Source organism: Hermetia illucens, chromosome 5 (assembly GCF_905115235.1).
Source record: "Hermetia illucens chromosome 5, iHerIll2.2.curated.20191125, whole genome shotgun sequence".
In the NCBI taxonomy this organism is placed as follows: domain Eukaryota; kingdom Metazoa; phylum Arthropoda; class Insecta; order Diptera; family Stratiomyidae; genus Hermetia; species Hermetia illucens.
The window spans coordinates 39,849,804-39,870,961 of NC_051853.1; the positions used below are offsets into that span (position 1 = coordinate 39,849,804).

Genomic DNA, 21,158 nt, shown 5'->3' on the forward strand with positions numbered 1-21,158 from the left:
ATTCACTTGGGGGATATGATAGTTGATGACAAACTAACTTAATAATATCAAAAAAACGAGAACACACACTCTCCTCTTGTAGCTCAGGCCATTCCCAATTGGTCGAAATTGTCAATCATCTGTGAAGAGAGACCACAAACGACTGGGTCCTGTCTTCTTGACAGCTTTGGCTGTCAATGTTAACCTGTCAATTTTCAGCCTCGCCGATAAATAAGGACATTCGGTGGAATTTATATTGATCCCTTATGACCGGATGAGCTTGATTCGAATTGGAAAAGTATGTACTCCCTCTATCAATCCTAAAAGTTCCTGAAAGGAATTGTCATCGACTCATTCATATGACCGGTCGGAGGTTATGTAAACGCTTTCCTCTGTAATTTCAGATGTTGGTGCTGCAGAAACTATCGCGAGGTCTGACCTTGACTCTTCTGAGGAGGACCAGCTCGTCTGCCGTGACATCAGCGGCGAAATTACCTGCCGATTCGCCAGACGCGCCCAAGCAGAATGAGTCAGATAGCAAGAAACCGCGCAGTAAGGATCCCCACCTTTAAATAGGATTTGTTGCCTGAAATATTAATTTTCCATTTCCCCAGGTAGTCTCGTGGCTGCTGCATTTCAATCGCTGAAGACAGATGATTCGGCGGCTCCAGAAGCAGCTTCGCCAACCCAGGGCGCATCCCATTCTTCCTTGGATGAGAAGATTATGAACGCGAAAACAGTGAATGGGTTACTTGCCATCACCGACATTGGGGCGAACATTTCCCGCAAACACGCCCTGAAAGTGGTTTCCATTCTAGCCGAATGGAGCTCTATTAATCGCGTTAAATTATCCGAATTCGAGAATGATGCTCGTTTTATTAAGCTGTGCCGGTTGCTGGGCCGGGCTGTTCCGAAAAACTCGAATGGGAACAACCAGGGGAAGTCTGTTGCCGGCTTCCGAACTGACGACTTGAACACAGTCCTGGGCATCGCAGGCGATGACGAGGCAGCAAAGCTTGTGGCCAGCATTAGCATAACACAAATGGTGAAAGTAATGGCGGCTTTGGCTCAGCGGAAAAGGCGCAGCACGCCCTTGCTCAGGTCGCTGGCATTCAACATCAGCAGCAGCTCTGAGGTGTTGGATTTGAAGCAATGCAGTGACGTCTTGTACGCGATGGCTTCACTGAATTTCCCTGATCCTGTGTTGACGGCAAAGGTGACTGCCGATGTGCAAGCTGGACTACCGAGTAATACTGACAAACCGGCGGCTGTTGGATCGATTCTGACCAGCTTAGGAATGCTGAAATATCGTGATTTAGGTGAGTACAGTTGTGCACTTTCATATTTTTTTATAGGAAACTGAAATTTAATTCCAGTCGTTTGCAATTACTCATATTTTTTTGGATAAACTTCCATCATAAATCAATTCGAAGTATAAGGACACACTCATGTTTCCGTCCCTATCCCTATGGTACCACCGTGAAATATTACTTCAGTTGGATCGCTCTAGTCTAAAACTACGCCCCTCTCTCGCTTTCCGGGCTTGATCCAGTTTCTAAAGATTTTCACAGCTATCGGCATATCCGCAAGATTATTGGGGTCCGATATCTACATCGAGAGCATCCCTCAATCCCCTTCTCTTATCTACGAATCTCGGACCGTGCAGCTCGGAAAGGCGAAGCAATGCGAATTCTTCCCACAACTACGGTGTGAAAATCACTGTTGAATGATGATTAAGCTAGTCACTGAGATTGATACTACGTTCAGCCGCAGCACCTGCTGTCTTTGCCAAGTCAATAATTTGCTATGAGTCTGCTTAACCAGGCTATCCACCTCCTAACCTTCTTTGTGCCACCCCGCAACCAATTGCGTCAGTTTACTGCAGTGACAGTTCCATTCCTCTTATCTTTTTCGGGAATTGGTTGACTTACATTCAGGAAATCGCGGTATCTGAGTGCCGCATTCGCCTTAAAGTTAGATTGCGCTTAAATAAGAAAACTTTTCATCCGCATCGCACAACGGTCCCCGAATTCCAACGCTCCCAAGTCCATCTAGTACGCCGTCGATCTCCTTCCCCTGGACAGTGGACTGCAACTCGTAGACTTCCTCGCAATGTATAAATCCAGTGGTTTTATGCTTCCATTTTCACTAAAGTGTTCCAATATATGGCCCATCGACCACTGCACATATGGCTCGCTTTCCTTGCAAAGAGATCCGTCACACAAGCCTGATTGGGGAGAAGGAGCACCGTAGCGGAGCCGTCACATACAAGATGCATGGAACTAGACAGTTTCACTAGCTGTTGGCACTGGCGAAACGCCTCTTTAGTGAGGACAATGAACCGGTAGTTTCTTTGATTAACAGCTAAGTACTCTCCTTTGAGATCATCGAAATAACAACCTCCTTTTACACTTGCTGGAATTGTGTAGGCTCGGTAAAGCTTATTGGATTGCTCATCTACTTACTGTACTTTAATTCGAAACAGTAGCTGCTCACCTTCCTGCACAATCTTCATTACTGGCAGTTGCCCGGTCGCTTGCAATTGCATCTCCAGGAGGTCCTTGTTCAGAGGGTCTTTATTTGAAAGTCGCCCAAGAACTTGAAGCAAATCCTTGTTGTGAAGGAATGATAGATGCAATCGACCCAAGCTAGCTTTTTCCACAACCTTAAGCAGCATTTCCAGACTGTTCGAAACATCCTGAACTTCCACCTCAACTAGAACCATTGATTCCAACAATTCAACTCGACGTTATCCTATTCCGATCGCTGTGTTAACTTGATCCGCAGGAGCCGAGTAAGATTTCAATAAAGGTTTCGCGTCCCCGGGTCCTGTCCGCTCCCAAAGGGAATCTGATTTCGACTCTGAATATGATTCGAAATCAGATTCCGTCAGGGAACGTAGGTTCGAATCCTATCGGCTGCGCCAATATATGTAAATCCCTGAAAAACTGTTAAAATAACTTAAAGAAAACTCGTCACTTCAATGCTTTACTCAACACTAACTACATCATCATCATCAACGGCGCAACAATCGGTATCCGGTCTAGGCCTACCTTAGTAAGGAACTTCAGACACCCCGGTTCTGCGCCGAAGTGCAGCAATTCGATATCCCTAAAAGCTGTCTGGCGCCCTTATCCACGCCACCGTGATAGTCTTGATGGCCAATTTGCACCACTCCTCTACTGCAAGAAGCGTTAAAGGCTGTTTCCAATTCCTTTTCCAGAGTCCCGACTTTCGGTCGTCTGTCGTACTAATGTTGCCAATTTGCGTACTGCGTAGAGTTTATTCTTGATAATTTGGCCAATTTTCTTCAGCCGATCTTCCTGGGGTCTCTGAAAGGATTGCACATCTTTACAACGATATTTAGACTGAAAAGCATTTAACTATGACCTGAGAAGAATCTCTGGTCAGACTCTTACGAGTTGTCTAGCCTGAATGTCCCATTGTCGGTTAGTGGTGTCATATTAAGGACTTCTTCCCAACTATCACAGTTTTCCGAGCTGGTAAATGGAAGGTTGGCGTATTGCCTCTTCCACCTACTGATATATATATATGGTTGCCATTCACCCCCTGGTGGGGTATAGCGCGTCAACCACACTTACGTGCCATCACACGTGATTATCTGAAATGCTCTTCAGCTCCTCCCATGACTGTCCGAGACGCTCGCACTCCTCCTCTATTGTTCTGCGTAAAGTGCGTTTGGGACGACTCACTCGTCGGCCATTTTGGGTGAGTGGATTCTACTGCATGGCGTAGCTAGCAATGCAATTGTCATCATCACCATCAACGGCGCAACAACCGTTATCCGGTCTAGGCCCGCCTTAATAAGGAACTCTAGGTATCCCGGTTTTCCGCCGGGGTCCACCAATTTGATATCCCTAAAAGCTGTCTGGTGACTTCGCCTACGCCATCGCTCCATCTCAGGCAGGGTTTGCCTCGTCTTCTTTTTCTACCATAGATTTTGTCGTTATGTAGGCTACGGAATTGTCCATCTTCATATAGGGGCCAAACATTTTTCGGAGGATTCTTCTCTCGAACGCGGTCAAGAGTTCGCAATTTTGTTTGCTAAGAACCCACCGAGGAATACATGAGGACTGGCAAGATCATTGTCTTGTACAGTAAGAATGGTGGTGGTGAGACGTTTTGAGTGGAACAGTTTTTGTAAGCTGAAATAGGCTCTGTTGGCAGCCAACAACCGTAGGCGGATTTTATCGTCATAGCTGTTAGTTGGTTTGGTTAGTTGGTTTTTGGTGCTGACGTTGTCACCATATATTTCGTCTTGCTTTTATTGATGTGCAGCCCAATATCCCGCGCTGCCTGCTTGATCTGGATGAAGGCCGTTTGTACGTCTCCGGTTGTTCTTTCCATGATGTGGATATCGTCATCATAGGCCAGTAGTTTTAGCCATTTCAGCTACAAAAGAAGAAGCCTCATCGGATGCGATATGGTTAAAAAACATAATTACGTGTTCTTTCCACCTCTTCAGTTCATCGTGAATGAGAAGTCGACCATTGACACCCTTCACAAGACCATCGAAAGATTTGGGACCACATGCAAGCTATTTCATGATGCGGCAAACAGTTCTGAAAGCATTGCGATCTGCGGTATCTTCCGCTTCCCTGACCAGTGCAATAGCAAACTCTCTCCTGTCACGGCTGAATTTCTCAGGATTTCGTTTGGTATCGGAGTTCGAACGCGTCACGCCCGCCATCACTCGCTGTTCCGTTCATCGATCCGCTTCCATGCTTCCGCAGTTAGCCAGATCTTATGACGTAGCCGACAATTTGTGTAGCACCCGAGAAAAAAGCATTTTTGATGGCGACCCAATGCTTATCGGTATTTTCAGTATATTCGATATCATACAAGTGGTCAACGTTGAACTTAGGGGGCCGCAGCTCCCCAACCCTCCGAGAAGTGGCGGACGCAACACGTAAGCGACCATTAGATGGTGATCCATTTGGAGACCGATGTTAGTGCCTCTCTTGTTGCGCACATCCAGAAGACAACTCCTAAATCGCGAAGTGATCGATCTGCTCGTATGGCGGCGGTCAGTTGAGACCCAACTGATCTTATTGCGGGCTCTATGTTCAAACAATGTGCCATCAATGACGAGGTGGTGGAGGCTGCAACAAACCACGAACCTCCCACCATTGCCGTTTTTGCGGTCGCCAAGACCGTGTTTCCCCCTTGCATGTCTGAGCAAAGTGTTGTCAGGGCCCACCTTGGGATTCAGATTATTCTTCACGCCTGAAATGTGTTTAATTGCTCGTAGAAAACATTCTTCTCCGTTGGTAAGTAGCTTTGTACAATTGTGATGCTCCTTAACCTGGACCGGAATCTTGCAGTTAGAAGTCTGTCAGAAACCGGTTCCCAGGTTAAGAGAGCGCGCTTTGCAGTAGTCATCCGAAACAACCCAACACCAGATTCGCGTCTGCTATCACTTGGCTTTTCAGAGTTCAAAAACACATTGCCGCAAGAGGTTGAGGAGAACTCTCCAGAGTCTCACCATCTATTTCTATGCTCTGTCGGGCGTCTTTGTTTACAGAGCCTCCTTCTCGCGCCTATCGTGGCGCTTTGCAGATCTCTTTGAATTACTGGTAAGGGTTTGGTTACTTTCCTTCCACCATCCTGCTGTCTTTCGCATTTAGTTTTCTTTCTAACCCTCCGAGAAATTGCGTCTACAGCTTTTCTCATACGATCTGGTGATTCCCCTGTTTAGTTAATCTTCTGGAAACTGCAAGATTTATTAGTGACCACAGTATGCGGTAAGTATAGATTAAACCGAAGCTTGCTATCAAACATTTCGCTAAGATTCTCCATCGAGGTAGTAAGCGGATATTAACAGAGAAGTTTTCCGTGAATAATATTCGCCTACATAAAGGAATAATTTGCTCCAAAGGCATCAATGTGGAAGTGCGCGAACATTTAATTGAAGATTATTTCTTTCAAAAGGCGAATGGACACTCTAAATAAATGTGAAGACGCTCGCATATAGGAGACAAAGAAAAGCAAGGAAGGATCATCATTGGCAAAAAATGAAAATAAAAATGAACCAAGGTTGGAGCCCTGAACCGTGAGGCACTGAAATTCAAGTTATTCTTTCACATTGGCTGCTACTAAATCAGATTGGGCCAGATAACGGAAGACTGTATGGTCGAAGTTTAAAGACAAGCAAGGAATGATTAGGGAGATCAAAAGCTTTGGAAAAATTATGGCAGACCATATGCGTATTTTCTTTTGCATTAAAAAATTACGAATCGTTTCTGGCGCAATTGGAGGGTTCTTCTATTTCTGATCTAAGTTAACTTCAAGCATCAGTGGTTCTGTCGAATTTTGAGTTATATTACAATTTTGTCGCCGAGACAACCAAAATAAGAACTTCCTTCTTATCTTTTATCTCATTGCAGATCTATTGGAGTCACTAGTCAACTGGACGTTAAAAAATCATGAAATTTGTCGACCTCAAGATTTGAATGCTCTATTTCTTACAATGGCGACACTAAATTTCAAATCAACTAGCATAAATGAAATCAAAAGCAAATTAGTACCAGCTTTGACGGCGGATGATTACGGTAGATCATCCGATTGGCTTGGACATGTGTGGTCTTTGACACTGCAAGGATTAAGCGATGAAAATCGAATCGCGTCTGTGTTGAAGTAAGTATAATCGACAAAGAATCAATAAATTAAGATTCAATGTTAAATGGATGTTTCACATATTTGAATATTTCAGAGATGAGTTTATCGAGAAATTGGAAAGTGAAAAAGGAGGACTCACACCTACTATGAAAATGAAATTGCTAAATATCAATGCGAGTGCAAAGCACCTTCTGGGAGGCTATAAGGGTCCTTTCTTGAAGGAAGATGGTCCAGTGTTTTCGGTTCCAATGGCTCATAACAAATCTAAACAGATTATTGTGAATGGCATGTTGGATGCTCTTAAGAGTCTGTTATCGTCGAGTACGTACGTGAAAACACTAGTCGATTCCAAAATGGGTTTCCTTATCGGTAAGAGTTCAAAGCAAATATATAAATTCATCTCCTCCGACAAAAATAACTCCTTTATGTTTACAGACGCTGAATGTTTATTGGATGCAAAATGTAATCCTCTTCCCGTGGACAAAAACCAACCTGGTGCTGTGAGGTGAATATTTTTCGAAATTATTTTTAAAGTGCATTTCACATTGTTGGTATTTATTTCAAGGGTGGCGATAATGGTTGTGGATTTCCATGATATATGTCAGGGGACGCATCGTTCCATTTCCGGTGTTACACATTTAAGTTTTGATTTATTAGAGAAATGTGGCTATAAGATCATAAGCGTGCCGTACAATGAGTTCAGTACAAGTGAAAAGTTACTTAAACGCGTGCAGTATCTTGAAGGAAAGCTGAAGAGAGTTGTAAAAGATAAAAATTAGAAAATATTATAATTAACGAATAAAACAAGTGTTTTGTTTCAATCGATACTAGTAATTTATTTTTTATTGACATTACCCCCATATATACTCGTCGGTTTTATATTTGTTTAAATAAATGACGTGTTAAAACTGATCTGTATGAAATAAACAAAAGCTTACGCTAGCAATGAAGCTTTAAAGTGGTTTTTCGTCAATTCCGACTCTCCACCAATGTCCTGGTTTGACGAGGTCATCATCGACATCAAGCAGTTTCTTGAATGCAGATTTTGCCAGTAAATGCTTGCTCTGAATGTCTTGAACGGTGGCTTCATGGTAGACACCGTTTAGGGTTTCCAGTTCATCATGCGCTCTGGCTTCAGCTTCCGTTAAGCAGACACAATTCCATGGAGACCAATCGTCTTTTTTCTCCCAACGAGGTAATCTGAAAATTCTCAAAAGTTGAAAGGGATATTAAAATACAGATGCGATGTGAAAACTTTACCTCAAATGGGCAAGATCATTGCATTTGCTGAGAATCGAGTGTCCATGCCAGATTTTATCAATAATGAAGCGAACATCATCCTCTTGTATTATAAATGCATATGAAGCGAGCGTTTTACGTTTCTTCTCATCTCGTTGAATTGCTCGAAGGATAGCTCTGTATAGTGAATTGTCAGATACGGAACCCTTGTTGGGAAATGGGGTGTTAGTTGCAGGCATATATTTTTTAGATAGTAAAATTGGAAAAACACTTACTCGCATGTAGTGACAATTCTTGCAGATATCGACGCTTGCCTGTCGCGTTCGCAATGCGAAATTGGTGATATGTTTAACAGTTTTGCATTTTTCACACATTTTTGAATCGGAATCTATAATTAATTCATAAAAATTTGGTATATACGCTCTTATGTTAAATATTCTCACTTTTCGATTTTTGCTCGTCTACGTATTGAATGATCTCCACGAACAGAACCCCTTGCCTCTTCCTTAATGTGTCCAGTGTGCAGTCATTCATCTTTGTGCATATCAACAAACTCTTCTCTCTTTCGAATAAGTCTAAGAGCTTGAAGTTGGAGCTATGTTAGTGGGAGATAGTTTAAGTTAGGATTGACTAACCTCAGTTATTGTTGGTTCAAGTCCTGGTTTCTGATCTGCTTCTTTTTGGAGCACCCCGTTTATCGTATTGATGAGATTAAGGCGAGCAGTCTTCGTAGAGCTGTCTCTCAATGCTTTGTATAAGTCCGTGAGATATCGAACGCGCTGAGTCCTCAATAAATCCACTTCAACCACGAGGTCTTTAGGTGATCAACGGGAAAATATGCTAATTGAAACAATAAACAGTGGGAAGAAATGCATACTTTCATAACCAACCCATTTCACAGGTTCTCCGAGTTTTTTGAGTTGCTGTTCGTCGCGGAAATCTTTTAGTGCCTTTCGGACGAGTGATCTTTGCTTTTCCACTCCATTTAATAATTGGATCTCTCTGTCAAGTAGGCAATGTAGTTCAGCAATCCTCGGCCCTCCTGAGTACATGCTATTAATTCGTTTAATCTGCAACTCCAATGAAGTCTCATCATATTCCCATTAACAGTAATGTATTTACCGCACGAATTTCTACAAATTAGAATAAATACCTCAGCATCTTTCCATCGCTGAATTTGAGCAAATAGCAGATCAAAATCCTCCTTGGTTTTTGGAAATGTTTTGACTACGCAATCTTTTCGAATTTTGTTAGCATCATTTTCAGTGATTAAATTGTCCCGACGATCTTGCTCAGCCCGTAAGAGTCTGAAACCAAATAAATGTTATGCATACGTTACATATGCCCATGAGGTTGCGTTTTATAATGGTTTGTATTCCATCTGAACCTTTAGCCTCATTCGAGTGAACGAAAAATTCAGGTATAGTTAATAATTAATATTTTTAATGTCCCTTCAATATTCCGAACATTGCAATGAGATAGTTTCTCCCCTGTGGAGCTGAAACTAGTTGTTCATTCATGGTGTTTCCTGTGACTAAATTCGCCATGTGGTTTGTAAGCAAATCCACTGTGGCGGGGCCAGCAGCTCTGAAAAAAGTCGGCCATGACTTTGAACAGCAATTTTTTTAGTTTCCATTAAAGATTTGCTCTTCAAAGTCTTGGACGACTCTTTCCAGAGCCTTCACAATTGCGTGCGTTTGTCATGTAAATTGCTTACTCAGCCACAGTATTCCACCCCAAGCTGAAACCGAGGGATTTCAGGGGAAAACCAGACGCTTTCTCCCCGGAAGAAAGCGTCTGGTTTACTTTGGACTTTAACTATCCCAGGGAAATCCCCTTAAGCGTATCTCTGACGTCGAGGCTAAAATGGTGTTGGTCTCGCTTGAGGACCTCGAAAGGGGCCCTCGTAAAGGCGGCTTTCGCGACATGCGCGTAGGAGTCGAGATTCCTGGGCAACTTTTCCACGTTTTCCGCGTGATTGGCCGGTGGGGGCTCAATCTAATATCGAGCACGTGGTGGCTCCGCGGGACTTGCAACAAATTCTTCGTGGCTGTCTATCCGGAGGCCACGTAGAACAAGTGGCAGGAATTGCTTTGAAGAAGGGCCATCTTGGGTAATTATAGCGGCCTTCAGTGTCCTGTATCATTTCCCAAGCAATCAATTGGACTGCGGGCAGTTTGAAATGAAGAATTTTGTCTAACACCGAGAAAAGGGAGGACTCGAATTGTCGGTACACTGAAGCGTAGAATTCGCTTTCGACAGAAGGCCTCGGTACAAAGTTATACAGAAATGTCCTTCAGACGTATCGTCTTAGTCCATCGCGTGAGCCTATCGATGATAGTGAGGCAATACTTGAAATCGTGCAAGTCTCGCAAAAGGCCAATTAAATCGAGATGAATAGTGTGGAAGCGCTTAGTAGACAAAGGCAACACGTTTACCTCTTCATGTTTTGCGCTTCTGGAATGCGACGCACTATCTAGCCGTCGAGCAGATAAGCTCAATTGTTTCCGTGTCCAGCCTGGCAAACGAATGGTTAAACCATGTGGCGTCCTTTGTGATGTTGGCTAGAGCGAATTGCACCTCGAGCTGGCGGAATCATGTAACTGAGTTCCTACAGTACTTACACAGTAGTTATTGAGGAACCTGCTTTTGTTCCGTCCGTGAAAATCCTATGACGAAGTGAAGCAACGCCCAAAAACACACACAGAGGAAAAGAGCCCCATGCCGTCTTTTGCGGCGATTTCCTTTTTTTTATTATTCTGGAGGTTCCAATTGCCTTTTTCTTGCAAACCCAGTTGGCCTACGAAAACCGAGGATTGTCGATGTCCATGATGGTTGCCGTGAACACGATTCACAAAGTGGTTTACTCAACCATCGGAGTCATTATGCCTGGTAAGCGATTCATCAACCGAGATACTTGAGTTTGGAAAGATTGTGATATTCAAAATTGTTTTGAAAGTTTTGGACGATCTTTGAGAAGTTACTCTTCTCCAAATCTGAGCACGCCTACCTCATAAGCAAATCCACAGAAGCCGTTCTTCACAAGGTAATTAATGAATATAGAGGAAGCATTCAACAATAGGATTGGAGGTTCATTTTACGCATTGGATAGTATCCTTGCTAAAAACCAGGATAATCCAATCTGATCTGAGAGGCAGATCTATGAGCAGAGGAACACAATATGTCTCATTACCAGTTATGCTTTGTTTGTTTGGTAGGGTCCTCCTCGGAGCTCAAACCGGAGGTAACAAAACGTCAGGATGTCAAGCTGGCGATACCCACTCCTACTAAGCCTTACATAATTGATACTCTTTCAAGGATATTTTTACTATCTTGATACATTACCAAGATTTTTCGAAACTCGGCAAACTTTGCCAAGCCATTAATACCGACGCAGTCCCTTGTTTGGTGGCATTTATACTGGGGACTCTCAGAAAGTTTGTAAAGCGCTAAATAAACGCATGGGTGAGCCAATGGAACTGACGGATATCCATATTGCGGGATTTCTTAACATCGAGGCGATGAAGGGGAAGCCGCCAAAGGTGTTATGGATTGAAAATGGTCAGGCCGTCGAGGCAAATGGAACCTACTAGACAACACTCTTTGAAGCAATGAGCAGGACCATCAACTGGCGTAACTTCAACGCAGTACAAATTAAGATGGTCTATTTTAGAACAAGGAGACTCAACTTCCTGCCCCTTCTGACAATGTGCCCACCGAATAAGTAGTTGTTAACGATTGGAGACTGTGGGCCAGAGATTTGAAGCATTACGAGGCTCAACCTCTGCTTTAACTGCCTTACACCGGGCCATACGTGTAGGGAGTATACTTCAGGTGAGTGCCGGTAGTACGTTCGACGATGTTCGGTCTTACCCTATCTTCGGTGCAACAGCATGCTGCGGTGCAGAAACCCTGGTGCAGCAGAGCCTGTCAACAAGTCCTGTCAGACCTAGGACTACACTATTTTGAGAGGAACTTTTGACTTCCTGTTTGGCAAGGGGTCATACAACAGTCTTTTTGGCAACGGCCTACATTATAGGCAAGTCGGCCTACGGACATTTAGTCATAACTCTTTGCCATCTGGGATTACAGGCGTTCATTTCATAGGTGCAACTCCAACTGCGGAAGTTGAAATTACACAGATGTGGACGCAATAGGCTTTGGAGTGACACCTCCTGTATCATTTACTGTGTTCGAAGTTTATGCTTAAATTGGTGGCAGTCTTGGTGAGAATGACATTTCCAGCAATGCAAATTGACTAATTGAATTGGCAACATTTTCGAGATATTTAATTGGTGATTCTAATATTCTCAATTTGGTTGGGTTGTGTTTGGCTTAGCATCTGCGGCGCCGTCCACACAAGTACTGGTACATTCAACGAGCTACGCTTGGATGACCTCATTCAACATGTTTGGGTACAAGAGGAATTTCCTGATATTAGTCATCAGGAGGAAAAATATTACTGCGCCCCCTTTTCACCGATACTCATTCACGAACTAAGAACGACAGTTATGTCGTCCAGAATCCGTTTCGAGCTGAAGTTTCACACTTCCGTGACTCTTGACTAACAGTTTTACGACAGTCTCAACGTATTGACCGGCGCTTCGCATCCAATCCAGGTTTCCGAAAGAAACAGGTGGCGTTCATGAGAGAGTATGAGGAATAGGGACACACGCGTTGAGCAATCTACACGCTATCAAATCTGATCCTATGCTGTACAACAAAAGTTTCGAGTCGTCTTTAATGCTTCGGTGCCAACGTCCATCGGCAATTCCTTAAATGGCATCCAGTCAAGCGGACCCACATTCAGCCTCGTCTGCTTCAAATGCTCTTTCAGTTCAGGCAACCCTGAGTGGCATTATTCGGAGACGTCAAGAAAATGTTCCAGTAGATTTGAGTGGCACCCATCGTGACTACCAGCACATAATTTGGCGAGTGCATCCGGACGAATCTCTTGGACATTATCATTGGCGACCGTTGTCTATGGGGCAGCCGGGGAACAATCGCATGACGTGCTACCCTTTTGCTGTTCTATGTTGACAACCTTTTAATAAACCGTGATACCAAGTAGCTGACATTGATGGCATCTTTTCAGCAGGGCATTTTTGACCATGCAAATGGAATGAGATTTCAGTAGTGCAGGCAATCGCTGGCGTTTCTGTCTCGTTTATCGGAGATGCTTCGATATCAGTAGTTAGCTTAGGATGGGATTTTGCCCCTGACGAACTCTTGTCCGATTCAACAACAAGTGGTTAACCAGTTAGCCAGACTCTTTAGTCCTGTCGGTTTTGTAGCATCCATAATTAGTCGAGGCCAAATCATCATTCGGTCTTTCTGAGCAGCTAGTTTAGGCTGGAATACCCCTCTTCTGGATATCATGGCGCGAAAATGGCTCATTTTTCTATGATGTTCAGGTATGTCCTGGTTGTATGATGGCACTTCACGGTTTGCAGTCGCCAATTTACAGGCTTGTGTTGCGCCCCTCTAAGCGCGTATCTAGAACTGCGAAGGTCACATTAATGTCGCCTTTTAGAGGGCTGCGGGTTTCAGAAATGTGCTTAATTTTAGGAAGTGATGGTGGTGGGTGATTGATTTTTTTCGAATTGGTCGAGTTCCTGTGGTCCTTTGATATTTTAGGTGAATCCAGCACTGACAAGCTTTTTCAGAATGCATCTCTCTTCATCTTAAGCAGTCTCTAGGGTAAACTCTTCTGCTGAGGTGTGGTCAGCCACACCAAGTTGTGCAAACCTTCGAGTTTGCAATGAGAGTCTATGAGGATCTCTATTCTCTATTTCGGGCCCATTAAGATTTAGAAAAGCTGGTAAAGTAGTGGGTAGGCCTCGACTTGAATACTGGCCGACCTGCAGGCCCATTTTTGGTAGGGTGTTTAGTTCGGTTTCGCTGTCATTTCAGCACCATTATTAGTGGTCGCTTAACCTTTTTAATGAGCTCTTTCTACCAAATATTATTACTGACTTCGCAGCCTTTATCATAACTAACCTATGATTACTGTAAGCGCACAAATGCCATGTGATATTCCACTTACTTTCTGTGATAGTTTTTATTGAAGTGGAGCATGACATTTGCTGTGGTTCCAATTACCGAGTATCTCTTTCATCTCCTCTATATGAGCATTTAACACTAACACTTTACATTTCCTTTCACTCAGGGCGACATAGAAAACATTTCGCCAGAAAAACGCATATAAATCACTATTCTAATTGCGATTGCAAACTGACTCCAAGGTGTTCATATCTGCTTACCTGTACTCAGCAGCAGCTTCACGGATGAATTTCCATAGAATGTATCTTCTCAGATTTCTTTGGATTAGAATGATTTTTCCGATTTTATTCTCTCGTTTCACTTTCTGTTTATAGGTTTCGTAGGGTTTTGGTTGAATGACGTAGTCAGATGAGGATGGGACGTGAATGAAATTTGTTGCATCACCAAATATTTGAGCTGAATGGTCTACTTTGGTATCCTTGAATATAGGAATGATATACAAAATGTATGCTTTCAGAGATAATATATATAGATATGCAGATGCTTACGACTGCTTTTGATCGAATCTCCTGTGTTTGCGTGTCTTTACTATAAATTCCACTGTATTTGATCTTTTCCAGAGGGGGTCCAGTTTGGGTGAATGCATCAAAGTATTCTTTGCCTGAAAGTTATAGAATTATAGATTAGAAAACTATAGTGCACAAACATGTTAGATTTCTTATTTATTAACTTGTCAGTAGTGGGTATCAGCCCAGGAATTGCAATATACATACATATGGAATCTATGTAAAACGTGTGCCCAAACATTTTTACGGGTGTGAAGGCCGTTTTTTTTTGTAAATTTTGGTGTTTTTCGAAGGCTTCTTAAAGGATTAAAAAAAAACCACCAAATGAATTGCAATTATCTTAGTTTTGCGAACCGTACAAATAAGTTCGGAATAAGTTGTGAAAATTTCAAAGAATTTCGTTGGATAGATTTTGGGCTATGGTGGCAGTAGATTTTCAACATGCACTTTCGAGAAAAACGCATTTAAAAACTAGAATGCCATTTTAACCATAAAATCTTGACTGACCATTAATCTCTTATACCTAGTTTTCTTGAAGAAAAATATGTAAAGCCTTGACTTCAATTTTTATGATTTTACCGAAGTCATTCGAACGCCATTCGGACTGATAAATACGCGCTCTATTACGGCGATCGACATAAACTTGGCATGTGACATTTTACACTGTAATTTCCGAACGATTCCAAATATCGAAAAATCACTTTGCCCATATATTCTACAAAGTATATAGATACAATTGATGCCAAAAAAATCGATTCCTTGGATTCGAAATACGGTATGACCCCCTTAAGAATGTAACTATAAAAGACATAGAAAAATGTTTTATTCGAAAAAGTATCTATAATCCGTCTATCGACGGGCCCCCTTTCGAGTCCATTAAAATTATATATATATATATATATTGGTAATACAGATGAGGTTCCACTTACCCTCGACGCAGAGTTCATCTCTTCGGGTTTGCTTATATATTAATATTTCGCAGAATCATACTAAAGTTTATTGGCTGGTCCGTTTATTTCAGAAGTTGTGGAGATAAATGAAGTGTCAAGGAGCCTGACAAAACCCCAAGTCCAGGTTGCCCAGAGGAAGGCGCCAAATAACCAGAATTGAGATAGGTGTTATTTGAAATGGGAAATTAAAATAAATTAGACCTCAATTTTTAAGGTTTTGTGATATTTGTTGGAATGGTGGAGAGTAGGGGGGTCGAAAATGATCATTTCTTTAACGCACCCACTCTCAGAAACTACTTAACCGAAAAATCTGAAAAAATCAAGAGGCTGCCACTGTATTGTGCCTAGAGTCCAAAATACCCTCCATACCGATATCTGTTCAAAAGTTAATAATGGTACATTACTATAATTTTCAGTAATTGGCTTCAGAATCCCCATTAAGTCCATCCTAGAATCACGAAATTTTGTAGAAATGTAGGTCACACCATAGAGCATAATTCTACCAAATTTGGTGAAAATCGCACTATTACTAACAAAGTTATATATAATAGGTCGTTAAAGTTGTCACTTCTTTGCAAATTCAAGACTTTGAATGTCAATAATATCATTTGATAATGAATATTTTCACATAATACATGCATATATTACGTGCTACGTCCAATGGGACAAATGCACACTCAAATTGCTTTATAAAAGAAATACACAAAACCTTTCATACCTGAAGCGTCTAGCTTTCGGTTTCCCGGCTTGGATGACCACCAAACTTCTGTAGTGGAACCAGGTTAAGCCCAGAGAGTCCTCTACAGAATAAAATGCTACATTGCTTAGCATTTCTTACTTATTTTCTGATGAAATAGTGAGCTGCCTAACCGTCGCTCGTCATCATTCAAAATGGGAGGGATTCCGATTTATATAAGCATTGAGATAATAGTAGTGCACACAATAATCAGAGAAAAGCCACTAGAAATTTCCCTTCTGACAAATTAAGGAAGTAGCTTAATAACAAGTTCAAACTCGAAGTAAAGACAAGGCCGGACACGTTTGCTGAGTTGTGCGGAGCATTTTGTGCAGAGGAGACCTTCTCAGGATTGTGGGAGAGTTCAAGCGGGCCAATCTTATTGTCCCATGTATCTTTTATATACAATGAGGAAAGTGTTGAGATCAGGGAACTGGGATAGGGGCTGTGATTATTGCGGCCCGCCCCCTTGCACATAATGCACTGGTTAGTTTTCCATGGAGAATAAACATAAATTAATAAAAAAAATCGACGAAACAACAAGGAAGGAGACCAGTGAAAGAGGCAGCAAGGGCTGATATACTCGACATGACACCGGGGCGCCCAAATAAAGAGGAAGCCTTACAAGTGGCGCGACTGATCGTGCGGAGATGGCAAATCCAATACCTTGTAGTGCCCCTGTCCCGAAAGAAAGCTCAGTAGAATCGCTAGTCCTGAGGAGGTGGATTCGGACACAAACCAAGTGCAAGTGCAGTCGACCGTCCTAGTTAGAGCTGAAGAAGAAAGGCTCATCAGGAAAAGCGCAGCAGTGGTGAAGCGTATGCGGTCGGCAAGGTTCCTCCAGAGGAATGTCAGCAAAGGGGTCAAAAACGGGCTGATGGAACTGGAGGAACTATTGGACCGCATCTCCTTCTATAGGCGAACGTGAAGAGCAGCGGAAGACGATTGGAGAGCAGAAACAGCCGCACTTCCCGCTGAGAATACTGCTTGCGTCAAACGGATCACAGATAACCCACTACAAAGCGAACTGGAGAAAAAGCGGAAAGAGGACGACGTGCCTGAAGGCGACTTCATGGAAATAGTTCCCCGGTCCAAAAAAAGAAGACGAAAAAGGAAAAAAGTAAACTGCTGACTACGCCACAAGAGACACGTCTGTCCAAAGACAAAGAGGCTGTCAACCAAAAGTCAGGAGCAGAAAAGACGAGGAAACGAGGAAGGATTAAACCGTCGACTCTGCTCATTAAGCCGACGGAAGGCAAGACATTTGCGGAAGTTCTTAGTGAAATCCGCTACAGGATGAAACCCAAAGACAACGGAGCGGAGCGGATATGGAAAACGAGAAGTGGTGGAGTTCTCGTCGAACTGGGCCCAAAGACGACTAACAAGAGTACCTTCTGTGAAGCGGTCAAGGGGTTATTGGGGGAGGAGGCTCTTGTTTCCAGCCTGGAGCCCACGTGCTCTCTAAAAATCTGGGATCTTGACTGTCTCACAGAAAAGGTCGAAGTGGAGGAGGCCATAAAGCGTTACCAGAGGTAACCAATGCCTGGGTAGATACCACTTCTGTAAATGCAAGAAACCAAAAGCTCTCCGTGGTGGAAGTACCCGAGCGATATGCAAGGAAATTCCTTAGCAGCGGGAGAATCAAAATTGGATGGGTAGTATGCAGGGTACGAATGCGGATAGTCCCCACCAAATGCTGCAGGTGTCTGGACGTCAGCAGCTTGCAAGGAACCGAGAAGAAGCGGTTCTCGCTATAAAAATTGAGAAGGTGTCAGGCCCTGATGGCATCCCGGCAGAAGTTTGCAAACTGGTATTCCGCCAACGGCCAGAATTGCTGCTTGAGGCGTTTAACGCTTGCTTGAAGAAGGGCATTTTTCCTTGTCGCTAGAAAGTGGCCAGACTCGCGCTGATCAGCAAGGTTAAAGGAGACCCGGAGCTCCCTTCTGCATACCGACCACTTTGTATGCTTGACACGGCCGAAGAAGTGCTCGAGTAGTTCATCAGGAGTAGACTCGCTGTAGCGATCCGCGCTGCCGAGGACTTATCTCCAAGGCAGTTCGGGTTCCGAACAGGGAGATCCACAGTGGATGCTATTATGGAGGTCATAGATGCGGTTCATCGAGCCGATGCACACAGCCGCCGATCTTGATGGATAATGCTCCTCATAACGTTTGATGGCAGAGATGCCTTCTATTCTTATCGTTGCAATTGTGATCACGGAAGGAGCGCAAAGCTATCTACCGCTGTAAGGGCGAGAACTTTAGAGAGGTGGTTGCCCGTAAAGAACGTTAACGCACCCTTACCGAGTGGCAACTTTCTTGGCAAAATGAGCCAAGGTGCAGATGGACTGCGCGTGGTGAAATTAATTACTTCCTTACCCAATTTCTAAACGGGCATGTAGGTTTTCAGTCTTACCTGCAGAGGTGAGACGGCTTTCGCCAGCAACTTTATGCAGACACAGGGGAGCTCTCTCCAGACAACATCGTCAGAGAGATACTGAAGAGCGCTGGCAGCTGGAACCATATTGGGCATTATGTTCGGGCTCTTTTTATTGGGAAGAAAATTGAACTCGACCGGAGGAGGAATCGGACGGTAAGGGGTTCCCCGAAGTGACAACCCGTTGGTGAAAGGAATTTCCTGACTTGAAGGCTCCCAAGCCGGGAGAGTGGGAGGGCTAGCCCGAAGTAATGTGTCAAACGGTTCCAGGCTAATTCTCTGGTGACAGGGAGGTGTTTAGTTGGTAGTCCGACAGCGAACTGTTGCGGGAGTCCAAAACTCACCTACCCTACTCCTAAAAAAAAGAGGCAATTCATCAGAAGCGGTCTCACCTTTGCCCTGGGAGCAGCGGAACCGGAAGCGGTTATTAGGTGTTATTCGCTCCTTTAGATAGAGAACTGGAAGAAGGTTTCTCTCCAAGTAGGTTTGTCCTACGCCAAGTGGATGAGAAGTCAGGGCCCCTAAACTTTTAAACAGCCATGCTTAAGAAAGATTGTTAAACCACCAAGTCGTACAAAAGCGTCGTACATCTCCTTAACTATTCCCTAACTATTCCCAAAAAAAGAAAGGAGGTGTGTGGTGAATTTCACGCTTCATAGTGGCTTATCAGAGAGGGTGCATGTGTGGTCTGTTCATACGAATAGGCCGTATTTTTGTTTACTTTTCAAAGGATCTTAACTAGAGTAATGCTTTCAGTAAATATTAGTAAAAAGCTGTTTAATTGTAAAAATGGAATAGTTTCGTTTTAGTATTTTTGTGGTAAAAATATTCTTGCCAAATTTCACCAGAAGCAACTCCAACGGCTACTAACCTGTACGAAGATCTCGATGGCCGCCAAGATAGGGCTTCTTTATTGCTAAATTCTGGATTTCTACAATAACATTGTTGCATCCACAAAGTGGATTATCTTCGTTTGGTATGTTGACAGTGATGAAATCCGGGAGTTTATGCTTGCTGAAATGGGAAGTATTTTTGAACAAATTTATATTTTAGGTCCCTATTGGTGGCCTACCTATAATAAACTTGCGGATCTAGTTTAAATTCCTTCTGCTTGGACTGCTCCTCATCGAGTTTCAGGTAAGTCTCCACAATTCCAAATTCATTTTGAGTCAACGCTTCCAACTTCAAACTGTCTTCTGCTTCCTTTCCATCCTGGCAGATAATCAGGACTCCTGGATCTACTTCGAATTTTCTACCCAAATCTGTTTTGATTTCCGCAATAGTCATGCAATTTGGGTACACTTGTGCCACCGTCTGAGTATCGGAGATTTGAAATTTAACGGTCAATTTTTCGAAATTTACGATATCGTCGGGACATTCTTGATATTTTCCACAGAACTGGGCTTCAGACATTTTTAACGCAGATTACTTTATTTGACTTGTAAAATTACGAAATATATTTCTAAGTGGTAACGTATGGATGCTTGCTGTCTTCGGAATATGTTTAACTGTCTTCAATTTGCTTGGTTGCTTGGATGCAAATTTGATCAATAAAAATATCTTGTTTATGAGGACTCGAATGCTTGTTGTCAAGAGTTTATTGATTCGACGTGAAATAGAGTTATAAATTTGTTTAAAAATTACAAATTAATCTGCATTGATTTTAGTGGCTTTTATTGTCGATGGTTGTCAGGAACGGTGTCTTCACAGCGTTCTCAATTCAATTTCAATAAAACAGAATATATATTCTTCCCAGTTAGGTGTTTGTAACTTTTAGTTTTTTTGTGTTCCGAGAAGATTTATAGTTCGATCAACGTGATTTATATGCCCTCCGATTTCATTAGGTGTTCCCGTATAAATACAACATTTAAAAATTCATGATCGATTTACGGTTTTATTCACTCGATAAATATTTGAAACTGGAACAAGGTTTACTCAAGCTCAACATTACGATAAAAAAATCATCCATATTTCTGGACGACTAAGGTTGCCGCCAGATTCCGCATATCTTATAATATGCACTGATGAAATTGCGGTCAGAAAGGTGAGACACTGGTCCACTAAGCAACGAACAGTATGCTCCGTTTCGCGGAGTGGCCAGCTTATTTACGTTACTACCAGGAGTGCTTGGCCACTCCAAAACATGAAGATTGGAAGACCATACATTGACTAAATGAGGATTGTAAAAATTTCGGGTAGGGCATGGACAAAACAGATAAGTACTGAAGACAAGAACAGGGACTGGCCTCTAATAGAAAATCGGTATTAAAATATAGTCACAGGTGGAGATTTGGGAGAGGTTGCTTCCGTGTGCAGAGAATATCTTAAAAGTCTTTAATTTTGGTTACTGCCAAGGATAAAATAACATTTTATTAGCTCGGAATTTAATTCTCCGTCATCTAGTCAGGTTTCTGCAACGCAAATGATGTAGCGTAAAAGAGAGGCAGTACAAACCAAAAATTAGGTAGCTTGGTTTTGAGAGTGCTTAAATTTCGATATCCATAGTTCAATTGAGTTTCAAGATCATCTCACTTAATGCTATGTAAGAGGGGTACTTATAGCAGCAGAACGCGCTGAGGCGGAGACAAAGATTTATGACCAACTGAGATC

The 21,158-nt window shown here is 42.8% G+C and overlaps 2 protein-coding genes across 2 annotated transcripts; one reads left to right on the plus strand and one right to left on the minus strand.

Moving 5' to 3' along the window:
* The first annotated feature begins 124 nt into the window (after window positions 1-124).
* On the plus strand, window positions 125-7,443 carry LOC119657850 (FAST kinase domain-containing protein 4). The gene is made up of 7 exons (XM_038064973.1): window positions 125-277; window positions 384-531; window positions 594-1,298; window positions 6,387-6,636; window positions 6,713-6,987; window positions 7,054-7,123; window positions 7,184-7,443. The coding sequence occupies exons 1-7, from the start codon at window positions 254-256 to the stop codon at window positions 7,395-7,397; spliced, it is 1,686 nt and encodes a 561-aa protein (XP_037920901.1). The 5' UTR covers window positions 125-253; the 3' UTR covers window positions 7,398-7,443.
* A 98-nt stretch (window positions 7,444-7,541) lies between these two features.
* LOC119657851 (IQ and ubiquitin-like domain-containing protein) lies at window positions 7,542-20,035 on the minus strand. The gene is made up of 11 exons (XM_038064974.1): window positions 19,621-20,035; window positions 19,420-19,562; window positions 14,409-14,521; window positions 14,121-14,338; window positions 9,011-9,164; window positions 8,735-8,927; window positions 8,493-8,671; window positions 8,301-8,439; window positions 8,133-8,245; window positions 7,879-8,063; window positions 7,542-7,818 (listed from the first exon to the last, which is right to left on the minus strand). The coding sequence occupies exons 1-11, from the start codon at window positions 19,959-19,961 to the stop codon at window positions 7,572-7,574; spliced, it is 2,025 nt and encodes a 674-aa protein (XP_037920902.1). The 5' UTR covers window positions 19,962-20,035; the 3' UTR covers window positions 7,542-7,571.
* Between the last annotated feature and the right edge of the window lie 1,123 nt (window positions 20,036-21,158).